Raw genomic sequence first — 16,755 nt, forward strand, 5'->3', positions numbered from 1 at the left:
CACAGAAATACAAAAGATTATAAGAGACTACTATGAAAAAATGGTATGCCAACAAATTAGCCAGCCTAGAAGAAATGAATAAATTCCTAAAAACATGCAGTCTTCCAAAGCTGAATATAGAAGAAATAGAAAATCTGAACAGACCAATTACTAGTAATGAAAATGAAAGTGAATCATAAAAACTACCTCCAAAAAAAAAAAAAAAACCCTACCAAAAATTAGTCCAGGACCAGATGGATTCACAAGTGAATTCTTCCAAACATTTAAAGAGTTAATGCCTGTTCTCCTCAAATTATTCCAAAACACAGAAGAGGAAGGAAAGCTTCCAAATATATTCTACCAGGCCAGCAGTATCCCGATACCAAAACCAGACAAGGACACCACAAAATAGGAAAACTATAGGCCCAATATCCCTGATGAACATAGATGCAGAAATCTTTGGCAAAATATTAGCAAACCACATACAACAACACATTGAAATGATCATTACCGTGATCAAGTGGGATTTATTCCAGGGATGCAGTCATGGCTCAACATTTCCAAATCAGTGTGATACAGCACATCAACAAAAGGAAGGATAAAAATCCTCTGATTATCTCAGTAGATGCAGAAAAGGCCTTTGACAAAATTCAGCATCTGTTTATGATAAAAACTCTCAACAGAGTGGGTTTAGAGGGAACATACCTCAACATAATGAAAGCCACACAAAAAAACCCACAGGTAACATCATACTCAATGGTGAAAAACTGAGAGCTTTTCCTCTAAAAGAAATGGGTACCCACCTTGCCACTTTTATTCAGCGTAGTACCGGAAGTCCAGACACAGCAGTCAGACAAAAGGAAGTAAGAGACATCCGGTGGATGCCTCCAGAAGAAACGAAATGTCATTGCAGATGACAGGATACTATACATAGTAAAGACGTCACCAAAAAAACCTATTAGAAGTAATCAATGAATTCCGTAAAGTTGCAGGACACAGAACTAATACCCAGAAATTGGTTGCATTTCTATACACTAATAGTGAAGAAGCAGAAAGAGAAATTAAGAAAAATTCCATTCAAAAATGTACCAAAAGGAATAAAATACCTAAGAATAAACTTAACCAAGGAAGTAAAAGACCTGTATTCTGAAAACTGTAAAACATTGATGGAAATTGAAGATGACCAAATAAATAGAAAGATATACCATGCTCATGACTGGAAGTATTAATATTGTTAAAATGTCTATACTACCCAAAGCAGTCTACAGATTCAGCACAATCCCTGTTAAAATGCCAACAGCATTTTTCACAGAACTAGAATGAATAATACTAAAATTTGTATGGCAGCGCAAAAGACCCTAATAGCTAAAGCGATCTTGAGAAAGAAGAACAAAGCTGGAGGCATCACACTTCCAGATTTCAAGTTATAGTGCAAAGGTGTAGTAATCAAAACAGTATAGACAATACGCACCTGCAGATCAGTAGAGCAGAAGGGAGAGCCCAGAAATAAACCCATGCTTATGTGGTCAATCTGTGATGAGGCAGGAGTATACAGTGGGGAAAAGTCTCCAATAAATGGCACTGGGAAAGCTGGACAGCTACGTGCAAAAACACAAAAATAAAACTGAAATGGATTAAAGACCTAAATGTGAGACCTGAAACCATGAAACTGCTAGAAGAAGAACAGGCAGTAATTTCGTTATTGGCCATAGCAACTTTTTTCTAGATATGTCTCCTAAAGCAAGGGAAACAAAAGCAAAAATAAACTTTTGGAACTTCATCAAAATAAAAAACCTTTGCAAAGCAAAGGAGACAATCAACAAGACAAAAAAGCAACATACTGAATGGAAGAAGGTATTTGCAAATTACATATCCTATAAGGGGTCCCTATACAACATATGTATAATATATATAGTCTAACTATATATAATTATATATAATATATATAAATATATAAAGAGCTTATACAACTCAATATCAAAAAAAGCCACAACTAGGGGCGCCTGGGTGGCACAGTGGTTGGGCGTCTGCCTTCAGCTCAGGGCGTGGTCCCGGTGTTGTGGGATCGAGCCCCGTATCAGGCTCCTCCGCTGGGCGCCTGCTTCTTCCTCTCCCACTCCCCCTGCTTGTGTTCCCTCTCTCGCTGGCTGTCTCTATCTGTGTTAAATAAATAAATAAAATCTTTAAAAAAAAAAAAGCCACAAATAATCAGATTACAGATGGACAGAAGACCTAAGTAGACGTTTTTTCAAAGACATACGGATGGCCAACAGACACATGAAAAGATGCTCGACATCAGTCATCATCAGGGAAATGCAAATCAAAACCACAATGAGATTCCACCTCATACCTGTCAGAATGGCTAGAATGAAAAAGACAAGAAATAACAAGTGTTGGCAAATGTAGAGAAAATGGATCCCTAGTGCACTGTTGGTGGGAATGTAAATCAGTGTAGTCACTGTGAAAAACATTATGGAGATTCCTAAAAAAAAAAAAAAAAAAAAAAAAATAGAAGTACTGTAAGATCCAGTAACCCACTAGTGAGTATTTACCTCAAAAAATGAAAACAGTAATTCAAAAAGATATATGCACTTCTGTGTTTATTACAGCATTATTTACAGTAATCAAGATACAGAAGCAAGCTAAGTATCCATTGATAGATGAGTGGATAAAGAAGATGTGGTGTATATACAATGGAATGTTACTCAGACAAAAAAAGGATGTGATCTTCCCATTTGCAATAACATGGATGGAGCTAGAGGGTAATATGCTAAGTGAAATAAGTCTGAGAAAGACAAATACCGTATGATTTCACTCATAAATGAAATCTTAAAAACAAAACAAAAAGACTGAGACCTGTATGTAGAGCGAACTGATGGTTTCCAGAGGGAAGAGGGGTGGGAAGATGGACAAAGTGGGTGAAGGGGATGGGGCACCTGGGCGGCTCAGTCAGCTAAGCATCCGACTCTTGGTTTCAGCTCAGGTCATGATCTCAGGGTTGTGAGATCGAGCCCCGCTTTGGGCTCCACACTCAGCATGGGGTCTGCTGGGGATTCTCTCACCTTCTCCCTCTGCCCCTCCCCCTGCTCACGCTTGCACTCACACTCTCTCACTCTAAAATAAGATAAATAAAATCTTTTAAAAAATGGGTGAAGGGGAATGGGAGATACAGGCTCCCAGTTGTGGAATGAATATGCCATGAGAATCAAAGATTGAGCACAGGAATATAGTCAGTAGTATCAAATAGTGTTGCATGGTGACAGATGGGAGCCACACTTGTGGTGAGCACAGCGTAATGTAGAGTGTAGTGTTGTTGAGTCACCGTCGTACACTTGAAACTGACGTCACATTGTGTGTCAACTATACTCAAAAAAAATTTTTTTTAAGTCCTTCTCCACTTCTTCCTGGACTTAAGATAATTTTCCGTATTATTTTCTTAAAGCATTAGAGTTTTGTCTTTCAAATTTAAGTCATAACCCACCAGGAGCTTATTTTTTATTTTTTATTTTGTTTTTTTTAATGTTATGTTAGTCACCATACAGCACATCATTAGTTTTTGATACAGTATTCCGTGATTCATTATTTGCGTATAACACCCAGTGCTCATTGCAGTACGTGCCCTCCTGAATACCCATCACCAGGCTAACCCTTCCCCCCACCTCTCTCCCCTCTGAAACCCTCAGATTGTTTCCCGGAGTCCATAGTCTCTCATGGTTCATCTTCCCCCTCTGGTTTCCCCCCCTTCAGTTTTCCCTTCCTTCTCCTACCAATCTCCATGCTATTCCTTATGTTCCACATATGAGTGAAACCATATGATAATTGTCTTTCTCTGCTTGACTTATCTCACTTAGCATAATCCCCTCCAGTTCCATCCATGTTGCTGCAAATGTTGGGTAATCGTTCTTTCTGATGGCTGAGTAATACTCCATTGTATGTATGGACCGCATCTTCTTTATCCATTCGTCAGCATGTCCACAATAGCCAAACTGTGGAAGGAGCCAAGATGCCCTTCAACAGACGAATAGATATTTTTTATTTTTATATGTAAAGGGATCCAATTTCTTCTTTCTTCCTTCCTCCCTCCCTTCCTTTCTGTCCCTGGGTGCCTAGTTGTCCCAGTGTCTTATATTTAAAAACTGCCTTTTCTTCGCTGTTCTGGAATACAGTTCTGTCATAAATCGAGAATCCGTACATGCACATGCCTGTTTCTGGCCTCTGTGCTCTGTGGCTTGGCGTTTTCATTAATAAAGCTTTACAGTAAGTCTGCTCATTTCTGGAACAGCAAGTTGCCCCCCCCACCCTGTTGTTCTTCTCCGAGAGGGTCTTGGTTAGTGTTGACCACTTACATTTCCTGTGCATTTTAGAATCCACGTACCTGGTTCCATGAAAGTCTCTGATGGGATACGGATTGGGACTGAATCTATAGCTCAGTCTCTTCATCGGGTGAATGTTATCCACAGAGTCCTCGCGCATCCGTCAGGCCCAGTGGGATCTGGTGGGAGCTTCACTCTGAGCTGGGAGAGGCCAAGGGAGCTGCTCCCCCCACGTCCTGGCACATTACTCAGGCAAGAAACTAACACCATCAGTCTTTGCAGATGAAAGGATGGTATTCACAGAAGAGATTTACAGATAACAGAATTAGTAAGAGTTAAGCAAGGGTAGCTAGATACAGAAGTAATCCCCAAAATCGTTTTTGTGTGTGTGTCGCAGTAACAGGAATTAAATCTTTTTAAAGATACCATTTACAGTGGCATCAGAACATAACAAATACAAAGAATGAGTCTAAAAATTATGTGACACATTTTAAGAGAAAATTATAAAACTTTATTGAAAGACATTTAAGGGGGCGCCTGGGTGACTCAGTCGTTAAGTGTCTGCCTTCAGTGGGTCATGATCCCAGAGTCCTGGGATGGAGCCCTGCCTCGAGCTTCCTGCTCAGCGGGGAGTCTGCTTCTCCCTCTGCCCCTCCCCCTGCTTTCTCTCTCCCTCTCTCTCTCTCTCCCTCTCTCTCTCTCAAATAAATAAATAAAATCTTTAAAAAAAGAAAGACATTTAAGGAAAACTTGAGTTTAGGGAGAAATAGTCCATGTCCATGGATTGAAAAACTCAATGTTGCAAAGGCTTCCATTCTTCCCAAATTGATAAAGGGAATTTGAAGGGCCATGAGTAGTCAGGGCATGAACAGAACTAGGTGAAAGAACTTAGTCTAACAGATAGAAGTCTTGGGCTCTAGGAGCTAAGGCTGGTGTTGGTGCGGGGAGGGGTGTCCGCGCAACAGCAGAGCAGTCGGTGCCTGCGGACTTGGTCTAGGGCAGAGGGGACACAGACAGCAGTGGGTAGGAAGGGTCATTTCAGAAACGGCACATAAATTTCCTTTTTCAAAACAGTATTGCCAAACTTTTGTTTTCCAGCGGGAGAAACTTGCCATCTGCCTTGCTTCCTCATGTAAGAACTAGAGCTAAGTGGAATTCAGCACGTACTAATAAAGAATCCCCGGTTTACTCCGTGTTGTTAGTCATGAATCCAGCTTTATTCCCACTCACCTGGGACTAAGAATAGATGTGTTGGAAAGACAGGATGACACCATAGCTGGAGGTTTGGCTCTTCCTTTTTGGAGAGATTGCTTCTCTGTCTCTGTTTTACGAGCTGGCTCCTGTCTGTGGGCTCACAGCGTGAGGATTTTCGAAGACCCTCCTGCCAGCCGTGTGCCAGGCCTTTGAGAGCGCGACATGAGAGCTCACAGAGGGGCTGTGGCTACCCGCTGGTCGCTCTCCTTGGAAATCAAGCCACGTCAGCTGCTTAGCAAATATTCTGTGAGTGACTGTTGAGTGGCTCACAGCTCATGAGAGTGTGCCTTTGAGGGGAACATCTCTTGAGGTGGCATTCTCTAGGCTGACGGTTTGGGCAGTTCCGCCCTAGGTTTCAGTGGGGTCCGGCTTATTTGGGAAAAGCCATCACCTGTGTACCACCAAGGCCTGGTTCTGCTGTCTTTGTGCAGCTCTCGTGCTGAAAGCTGGCTCTCTGTTGTATCTTGCGGTGTTTCTTCTCGCCACCAAGACTTGTCAGGTGGAAGTGGGCTTGTTTGGCTTTTTTATCTGAATCCTTTTCCTACCCACAAACAGTTCACATGATGCCTCCTTCCATGTAGCTACCACTTAGTAATTCAGCCTCACCGGAGCACAGCCTGCGATTCGGTGGTTAACGTGTGTCGTGTCGGGACCCTGCCCCTCTTGTGACTGAGACACACCGAGGAAGCCAGCTGTGACGTGATCAGCCATTTAGGGCTCCCTTGGGAGAGCCTGCGGTGGTCTCCAGACTGGAGCCCCCGTGCTGGCAGCAGAGCGGTCTCAAGCACGCACCCCCAGTGTGTGTCCGCTTGTAGATTACGTGCTGGTTCGGCTTACAGCTGAGTCTTTGTAGAAGAAGACAGGTTAGGTACCTAGAAGTTCTGCCGTGACGAGCCCATTCCCTGTGGCTTGTCTGGTGCCCTCTTTCACCCTGTCAACCTTCATGGAGTGGCTCTGTCCGTTACAGATGACTGGCTTCCTTTTAGTAAGTACGTTTTTAAAAGAATGTCACAGTCTTCTCTGTGCCTTGTTTGTGCTGTTTCCCATGGGCTAGCGTCCTCCCTGCCCTTCTCTCCCTCCCGGTTTGGCATGAGTGTATCCCTACATTTTGCCCCTAGGTTTCCTCCAGGATTTACCTTGAAATAATGGGGACGTGTCTCAAGTTCACCATAACAGAGTCTTGAGGACAGTGCGGGAGGGGGGCTGAAAGATATATACAGACCCAAGGTGTTCATGATGTTATGTGTGCAGAATGTAATAGCTCTTAAGGAATGTTCTCCAGCCAAAACTGTGATCATATTTTTTATTTCCCTCTTCCTCTTAGCAGTTTCAGCGTAGTGTTGGGCTTGTCCCGGGGAAGTGTTCTTCTTACCAGCACCCTTCCCCAGTTAAACAGCCTGTCACTGGGGTTCCTGGCAACACCCCCAGGCTACGACTGAATTTTTTTTTAAATAATAATATTTTTTTATTATATTATGTTAGTCACCATACAGTACATCCCTAGTTTTTGATGTAAAGTTCCATGATTCATTATTTGCGTATAACACCCAGTGCACCATGCAATACGTGCCCTCCTTACTACCCATCATCAGCCTATCCCAATCCCCCGCCCCCCTCCCCTCTGAAGCCCTCAGTTTGTTTCCCAGAGTCCATAGTCTCTCATGGTTCATTCCTCCTTCTGTTTACCCCCCCCTTTCTTCTTCCCTTTCTTCTCCTACTGATCTTCCCACTTCTTATGTTCCATAAATGAGTGAAACCAACTGAGTTTTGTCTCCTGGTGCTGCTTGGCTGTTATTCCAGATCAAGACTTCATTGATGCGTTCTGAAACAAGTTTGTCCGTGTTATTTGTCTGTCTGCAATTTAAAAGGAAAGTAAGCCACTGTCACTCGTGGGCAAAATTCAGAGCCCATTTTTGTTGTTTATTCTGCTTCAAGAGAGTAATTTTAAGGTTTGGGTCAAACACAGGGTGGTGGCTTATTACTTATGAGTCGGGCAGTCTTGAATACCGAAGACTGAAGTGTAATGTCCCAGCACTGCCAGGCCTGGTTGGTTTTGTAACGTTCGGTTCACATTACACGGATAATCAGAGGAGTAGAGTCAAGCCACAGGCTCAGCTCATGCCACTCATACCCCTTTTTTTCTTTCAAAATTAGCAATACTAATTTAAAAGGTTTTTAAAACTTTTAAACCGTGAAGTTATAAAAATAGCCAAACGAGGTTCTAAAAAATAGAGTTCATAAGATTATAATCACAGGCTTTTTTATAAACTATAAATGAAAATAGTACAGTAACACCTTAGCTGTTTGGTACCCTGGAAGAATCGACATCAGAAAGTTGAAATTTTGTTGCCTTTTAAAAAGAAGAATTTTCGATAGAAAACTTTAAAATTGTTTTAGTCTGCTCTTCCTTTTTTTTTTTTTTTTTAAGACTTCATTTATTTATTTAAGAGAGAGAGAGCAGACCCTGGGGTAGGGTCAGAGGGAGAAGCAGACTCCCCGGGGAGCAGGGAGCCCCATGGGGGGCTCTATCCCAGGACCCTGAGATCATGACCTGAGCCAGAGGCCGACACTTCATTGACTGAGCCGCACAGGCGCCCTCTGCTCTTCGTTCTTAATCGGAATAGATTTTAGTGTTTTTGGTGACAACTTGGCCTTTATTCTGAACGTCAGTTCTTTATACCGTGTTAAAGGGTCACATGAATGATGCTTTCGGATGTTTTTGATGTATGTAAGACTTGGCAGCACCCCAAGTGACCCCAGCATGCCCTTGCTTTAGAGTATATCACACCGTCCTATCTGTGCTCTGCCACTTAATGGCGTGGTGGCCTCGGGCACGACGTTTGAGCTCTCAGCGTCTGGGTCCTCACCAGGTGTCTCTTGGGGTAAGCACAGGCTTCTTCACTTTCTAGTGTCAAGAACACGAGAATGCCAGATAGGGTCCAAACATACAAGCTGTGACGACAAACCGAACGCATTAAGGTGATCCTGGCAAACGGGAGGGCGAACAAAGGGTAGCGTGGAGAGAGGATGGAAGTCAAGCGAGGAGGTGATTCAGAAAAGGAAACCTTTTCATTGAAAAACGTTGGACCCAAACACTGTCGTGATGGTCACTCATTTAAAATGATTCAGCAGTCGCTGAGCACTCAGAATGGTTATGAATCAGGTTCGGGTTCCCGTGGTCTCCTGCGTGTCCCTTAGGCGTATCTCCTAATCCCCTCGCCCTGCCCTGTGCTGCTTCTGTGGCAGCCGCAGTTTCCCACCAACGCATCCATTCCGGTGACAATGTCTGTGTGCCTGCTGTTTCCAAGGCTCGCTACTGGGCCTTATGGGATACGGAGAACTAGAAAACATAATCACCTGGCCCGCGCCTTCAAGGAGCATGTGGGGGAAGCAAGAAATACTGCGCAGGATAGCTGGCTGTTCAAAGCAAGAGCAGATGCTGAGCGACTGGCTCCGAGCACGCACGGCCCCTCAGCCAGCCGGGAAGTAAGGAAGGACCCTCAAAAGGAGGTGGACCGCCAGGGGCACCAAAGGGAAGGAGGAGCAGGGAGGGGACCCTCGGTGTGAAGACAGAGGTGACGGGTGGCTGAAGGCAGGAAAGCCCAAGGGCCCGGGGGAGCGCGCAGGGGTGTAGGTGGGTGGGGGGCAGTGGGTCTCAGCTTTGGGCTCAGGACCCCTTCACACTCCTAAAAATTATGTGGGATCCAAAAGAGCTTTTGTTTATGTGGGCTTAGCTACCAATATCGATCATATTCCAAATTAAAGCAGAAAAATAAAGTGTATATTATTAATTCATTTAAAAATAATAAACCTATGTGCTCGCTTTGGCAGCACATATGCTAAAATTATAAAAATAATAAGCCAGTTACATGTTAACAGAAATATTTTACGAAAAGAGCCGTATTTTAGGAAACAAAAACAAATTTGGTGAGAGAGTGGCATTGTCTTATGTTTGTGCAGATCTCTCTACTGTCTGGATTCTCCTGTCTCCTGCATTCACTCTGTTGCCATACGTTTGGGTTGAGGTGTACGAAGACACGTGTTTGGGGAAAGGAGGAGTATTTTAATAGCCTTTTCAGATGGTTATGGACATTGTCTCGATATTACACCGGAACTGAAACTGGCAGCTTCTTGAAGGAATCTGCAGTGTGGAGCGTGGGACGACCTGATGAGCTGTCCATACATTTTCTTCCATTAAAATCCAGCAGGCTGACTTTCAGTCCGAGTGGTTTGCTTGCCCTTGAATGATATTGTAACACCATTCTTTGATCCCTTCGAAAGTACACGGGTTCACTGAGTTGTGCGAGTCTTCTGAGACATTTTGCAAACGTTGGACACTTCTCAGTGTGTGTGTCGATAAATATCATTCATTTGTGTCACCGCTGAGCTCCTCGTCACCCCAGCGAAGCTGGGAGGCTCACAGCAGCAGGTCGTTTTCCAGGCTTCCCGGGAGACCGGAAGATCGTGCAGAGCTCCTTCGCTGTGCAGCCCCAAGATGACCCCCCAGACTTGTGTCTCGTCTCTGTCACGTCATGGTAAAGATGACCCGGGGAAAAGATGTGTAAATATGGATAAAGCTTTGAGTGCGGTCCCCGGCCCAGACAAGCACTAAGTAAAGTGAGTGTTGTTACTGTTGGCGCTGTTTCTGTACTGCTGTCCTCGTGAAGATCGCCAGGCGTCCTACGTGGTGTGCGTTGACCGCGGCCCAGGGTGAGGAGTGGAGCACCAGGCAGGTGACTCCGTGTGTTGGCAGCCGCTCATCTGACAAGCCTCAGACTGATGGCACTGGGTCTGTGTTTGCCGGCGAGCCAGGGGACACCCATGTGCCCTTCCCGTCCTCACCTTCCCCATACCTGCGTCCGCAGGTGTCCCTGCGGGGTGGCTCTCATTCCGTTGCCCAGCACAGTGCCAGCACGTGATGACTGGCGCTCAGATGATATTTGTTGAATGAACAAATGCGTTTAGAGGGTTTATTTTGAACAGTACTCTCGATGTGGTTTAAAGAGTAAATCGTACAAGAATTTTATCTTTAGAAGCGTATGAGCTGAGCGGTGACTAGCTGCTAGTTGTTTTTCTGTTTGGGGAATGTTCGGCCTCTCTTCATCCCTACCTTAGCTCTTATCTTGAATCTCTATTAATTCAAAATAAAAATAGTAGAAGGCTTAAAAGTGTTTCGCACTAATTTTGGGTTAAGCATCTTTGCAATCAATATCCTTTGCTTTCTGCTTTTCAGATGTTCCTCCTGCTGATCAAGAGAAGCTTTTTATCCAGAAGTTACGTCAGTGTTGTGTCCTCTTTGACTTTGTTTCCGATCCACTAAGTGACCTAAAGTGGAAGGAAGTGAAACGAGCTGCTCTAAGTGAGATGGTAGAATATATCACCCATAACCGGAATGTGATCACAGAGCCTATTTACCCAGAAGTAGTCCATATGGTAAGTGATTGCGGTTTGACCAGTGTGTCCCAGCCCTGAGTTGCAAACAGGGCTCTGATATTCTTAGCATAAGCCGAGCCTGACACAACACTTCCCTCAAAAAGTCCTCCTGTTGCAGATTTGTACTTGAAGAATGAAAATCTTTGTAATGTGTCCAGTGTGATAACGGTAACAGTGAGAGAAATCGGTACCTTCAGGGTCCAGTCACAGTGTCCTGTGTGCGTTAACTCACTTATCTCCCACGAGTAGCCTATGGGCCAGATGTATTAGAATTCTCATTTGTATTTATTTTCTTATCCTCTTTAATGTAATAGTGCCAATTGTATTATAATTTAAAAGTAAACATGTTGTCCATACACGTGCAGGAAAATTCTAATGCTGGGGCAGAGCTAAAATAGTGTAGGGACCAAGCTGGTGTCGGGACAGGCTGCCCTGATTGGCCAGCTGCCTCTACTGTCAATGCCAGTGTCGGGACAGGCTGCCCTGATTGGCCGGCTGCCTCTACTGTCAATGCCAGTGTCGGGACAGGCCGCCCTGATTGGCCGGCTGCCTCTACTGTCAATGCCAGTGTCGGGACAGGCTGCCCTGATTGGCCGGCTGCCTCTGCTGTCAATGCCAGTGTCGGGACAGGCCGCCTTGATTGGCCGGCTGCCTCTGCTGTCAATGCCAGTGTCGGGACAGGCCGCCTTGATTGGCTGGCTGCCTCTGCTGTCAATGCCAGTGTCGGGACAGGCCGCCTTGATTGGCCGGCTGCCTCTGCTGTCAATGCCAGTGTCGGGACAGGCCGCCCTGACTGGCCGGCGGCCTCTGTCATCCTGCGGTTAGATTGGTTTTGGTTGCATGCAGCCCCCGATCTCAGTCATCTGCAGTCTCCTGCTTTGCAGCCTGTTTCCATACTCTCTGCAGGATCCCATTTCGAACTCATACCATTTGACCCTGAACTTGCTTTCTGTTGAGTTTTTTTGGAATTGTTCGTGTTTCATCCACCTTTGAAATTTGTACTCCCTGATTATAAGGGAGTCCTTGTTGCTTAATATAAAATTTTATATCCTGATTTTCATTGTTCTTAAGTTACTGATTTTTCCCCCAAAGCTATATATTTCAGAATTGATTAATATCATGACCTAAAATATGTTTATTTCTCATGTTCATATTTTGCTTTGGGAAAAGGATCTGAAAGTAACGTTCCTTTTTGTAGTTTTCACAATCTGTTGTGTCAGAGGTTGAGATCAACTTGATTATTTTAACTTGTTAACTCAAAGTTGAGAATTTACCAGTGTGTGGCCACCCGAGGCTTCAAGGGCCGCGTGGGCCCCCTCCCAGACTCCGCATGATGAGTGTCCTGACGCTTTTCCCATTCGGACTAAGAAAAACGGGAGTCTTTTTTTCGCTCTTTAATTTTAACTCCCATTTACTTTGGAAGGCCTCCCAAATGCCAGGATCTCAAATAACAATCTAATATTTCTCCTAATACCTTCATAATTTTGCTCACAATACATTTTATAATTCTCCGGGAATTTTGTGGTTTGTTGTTTTTTTTTTTTATGGTGCAGAGGAGGGGATGTAACTTTATTTTCTTGTAAAGTGATTGAAAAATTAGTTGTCTCTATATCATGTATTCCCTGTTCTCTGTTAATTTTTTTTCAGGATTTTATTTACTTATTTGAGAGAGAGCATGAGGAAGTGGGTCAGAGGGAGAGAGGGGAGAGGGAGAAGCAGGCCCCACTGAGCAGGGGGCCTAACTCGGGGCTCGATCCCAGGACCCTGAGAGCATGACCTGAGCCAAAGGCAGCCACTTAACTGACTGAGCCACCCAGGAGCCCCTTCCCCACTCATTTTTTTTTTTAAGATTTTATTTATTTATTTGACACAGAGAGAGGGGGAGTGCAAGCAGGGAGAGCAGCACAGAGGGAGAGGGAGAAGCAGACTCCCCACCAAGCAAGGAGCCTGATGTGAGTCTCAATCCCAGGACCCTGGGATCATGACCTGAGCCAAAAGCGGACGCTTAACCGTCTGAGCCACCCAGGCGCCCCTCCCCACTCAGTTTAAATGCTTCTTTATTGCATATTAAATTTATTTTATCTTTAAATTAAATCCATTTATTAATATATGTTAAATTTATAAGCACATCAATTTGTTATATATTAAATCACATGGTTGGAAGGTTTTTCCAGTTTTAAGGAGGGAAGAGGGAAGAATTTGCAGTGTGTGAGGCTACGGTCGGCCTGGTTTGGGTCAGATGCCAGCCCTGAACCGGGGCCCCACCCTCCTGCTCAGATCACGGTCCCTTGCGTTTGCATAGCAGGTGCACATTACCAGAACTACTCAGGATGCTTAAAGCCCTGGGACTTTTTTTTAGATTAAGTAATCATTAACTTTTCTCCCTATTACCATCGTGTCCTAACCAGGTTCTCTTCCTGCTGTCTTTACTTCATCCCCACCCCCAAAATCCAAGTTCTTTGGAGTGTTGGACAGTGGGCCCTCTAAAACACTTACCCATACTGAGCATCCACTGTGGGCCAGGAGCTTTTTCAGGGGAGGAAATAGAGTAGTGAACAGTACTTCTGCCCTCCAAAGCTTTCCCTTTCACAGGGACAGGCATAAAGAGGAAACACTGTGGTGGGGATGATAGTTGCCCCCGTCAGAGGTAGAGAGTGGGTGCAGAACTCGAGCGGCCCACAGACGTTCTCCCAAGCAGGGCCTGGACCCAGTGTGGCAGGTGAAAGAGATGGGGACCCCTTCGCGGTTCCATGCGATGCCCCATGCTTTGCTGACCCCCGAGGCAGCACTTAGCCAGCTCCCGTGAGCGTTGCCTGTCGTGTGTGTGTATGTGCGTGTGTGCACGTGTGTGTGTTTGTCAGGGTATTTTTAAAGACACTCATTTCCACTTACCTTGAAGAATCCAAAGCTCTAGAGATCTTATACTCCTTATGCTACTTCTTTTAAATATGTTGCCTGTTGGACTGGATTGCTGTATAGGTTTTTTTTTTAACAAATGTCTTGAGAGATAATTCATATACAATGCAATTCACCCATTTAAAATATACAATTCCATGGTTTTTAGTATATTCACAGTATTGTGAGCCATCATCACATCTCATTTTTTTATAACACTTTCATCCCCCTAAAAAAAAGTCCCATACTCATTAACAGTCACTGCCATTGCTCCCTAACCTGTGACCCCCAGCCTCTGGCAACCGCTTACTGCCTTCCTGGCTCTACAGATGTGCCTCACCTGGACATACCATGTAACTGGAATTACAGGATATGTGGTCTTCTTTCACTTAGCATGATGCTTCCGAGGTTCATCCATATCGTAGCCCGTGTCCCTAGTTCTTTTTATTGCTAAATAATATTTCCTTATGTGGATACGTACCACGTTTTTATTTATCCATTCATCTGTTGATGGGCATCTGGGTCATTTCTGCTACATGGCAGTTATGAGTAACATTGCCGTGAGCATTCGTGTCCAAGCTGCCGTGGACGCGTATGTGTTCATTTCTCTTGAGTATTACCTTGGAGTGGGGCTGCTGGGCCCCATGTTAACCGGGTGTGTGTAACACCTTGAAGAACGGCCAGACGGTTTTCCGTAGGGGCTGCACCCTTATGCGTCCCCACCAGCAGGGCGTGAGGGTCCCAGTTTGTCCACAGTGTCAACACTTGCCGTTGTCTGTCTTCTGGATGACAGCCCCCGCAGCGGGTGAAGCAGGATCTAGCTGTGCCTTTGGTTGGCATTTCCCGGGGACCCACGATGGAGGGCATCTTGCTCACGTGTGCTGTATGTTTTCATGCATCATAGACCTTGGTCCTAGAGTGTAAGAGAACGTTACGGATCATCCAGCCCATCTACTTTCAAATTAGAAAGAAATCGTGAGAGATGAGGGTGAAAAGGAGCAGTAGCCACGGAGGTGCTGCGGGCACGGAGGGTCGCAGGCCTCACTCACACAGACTCCATTGTCTCTTCATTTCAGTCGTATTTTAAATATAATCAGCCATCTGTTTGTTTGTTTTTCCAATTGAATTCTCTAGTTAATCTGTTTTTCAGGCATTGGCATTTTTCTTAGAGTCAACACGCTGATAGCAAAACCAGTGTTTGCGCAGACACCATGTTGACGTGACGTCACTCACGGCCAGACCGGTTATTAAAACGAACGTTAGCGAGCATCTTCTCAAAAAAATAACATGAGAATGCCACTTAAAGGGAAATAGCTGACAGTGTTTGTTGTCAGTGACAAAGTTTGAGTTTGGGGGCGAAAATTTGAATTTTGGAAAGTTCATGTCCGTCAGCCTCCTTGGGCCATGGGCTCTCCTGCTGAGGTCAGTGGTGATAGGACCCAACGGGCAAAATGAGTCCCCACCAGGAGATCTGCATAATCCAGGGAACCAGTGTTTTCCAAATTCCCAATAAATGATGTTCCATCATCATTCGTGGGCCCAAGACCCATTCAAAGTGCAAGACACACCATTGGCTCTTGATAAGGAAAACCACCATTTGTCGAGTCTGGGTATAGTATCACGGAAGTCCGCGATTATCCGAAAAGGCTGTTGACTCCTCCTCCCTTTTCCAACTACTAACTGTAAGAGACATTTTCTTCCTGTATTTCAACCAAACCAACATTCAGAATGTAGAAGCAGACATGAGAATCCAGCTGTTTTCTAGTAAGCCAGATAGTAAAGAGATTAGCAGAAATGGAAAAAAAAAATGCCACTCTTCTCCCTAAATTTTTTTTCATTTTGGGAAATGCAGTTGGCCTGTGAACGACTTAGGTTTGAACCGGGAAGGTCTAGCTATACGTGGATTTTTTTTTTTTAATATATAAATACAGTATTATAAATGTATTTTCTTCTCCTTAAGATTTTCTTAGCATTTTCTTTTCTCTAGATTACCTTATTGTAAAAACACAGCGTATACTACATGTAGCACACAAAATATGTGTTAATGTTTATGGTATCAGGAAGTAGGCTTAATTAGTGGCTAAGTTTTGGGGGAGTCGGAAATTATGTGCAGTGGCTTGACACCTCTAACCCACGCATTGTTCAGGAGAGTCACCTGTATTCTATGTGATGTGAGATTTTATGAAATAACTAACATTAATTGTTACGAAAAATGATTTTTTCATAAATATGTATTTATATTGAGACACTGGGCTTGTTATTTTTTAATAGATTTCATGTTTTTTTAAATTTTTCTGGTTTAATTTCTAATACAGTCGACATCAGCAGAAATGACTCATAAAAGCTCTTTGGGGTCCTCAGTAATTTTTAGGAGTTTAAAGGGGTCCCAAGACCGAAGAGTTTGAGAACCACTCTTCCAGGAGGGCACTGCTCCGAGGCCGCAGCACCACCTGGGTGCCTCCCTGTACCCGCGTGTTTCCCAGGTCCTTCTTCAGCATACCAGAAGTTTCAGAATAACCTCTGAATAGCCTTCCTGCACTGCCCACTGAACCCCAGTGACAACACTAACCTCCCCTAGGCTGTAAATCCCAGGAGAGAAAGACCGGTTTTGCTCTCCCATTCCTTCCTCTGAGTTAGGCTGGTGCTTTCCGTAAGCTCAGTAGGTGTTCATTCCGTGTGGAGCTTTCTGTGTAGACGAAAACATTAACACCAGTCCTAGTAGTAATGCCACCTGCAGATCAGAGAAGGAATTGGTTAGATCGGAGGCAGGATGAGCTGGGAGGCTCCCGGCACTTCACGTCAATGGACCGCTCCAGAATGGCCTACATCCGCGGTTCTGGGTGACGACCGTGAATGAGACACAGTGTCTTCCCTGACACCG

At 44.5% G+C, this 16,755-nt stretch overlaps 1 protein-coding gene across 13 annotated transcripts in view; it reads left to right on the forward strand.

Moving 5' to 3' along the window:
• The window catches only part of PPP2R5C (protein phosphatase 2 regulatory subunit B'gamma), a 122,098-nt gene that overhangs the window by 64,331 nt on the left and 41,012 nt on the right, over positions 1-16,755 (forward strand). For all 13 annotated transcript variants that reach the window (XR_015721886.1, XM_045775417.2, XM_087856225.1 and 10 more), the window contains one exon: positions 10,780-10,979. Coding sequence is in view for 12 of the 13 variants with exons in the window: in XM_087856222.1 (XP_087712348.1) it covers positions 10,780-10,979 (200 nt within the window). In the remaining variant the exon portion in view is untranslated. The remainder of the gene's footprint in view (positions 1-10,779; positions 10,980-16,755) is intronic.

This window comes from Ursus americanus, chromosome 26 (assembly GCF_024610735.1).
Source record: "Ursus americanus isolate L20-20 chromosome 26, mUrsAme1.1.p, whole genome shotgun sequence".
NCBI lineage: Eukaryota > Metazoa > Chordata > Mammalia > Carnivora > Ursidae > Ursus > Ursus americanus.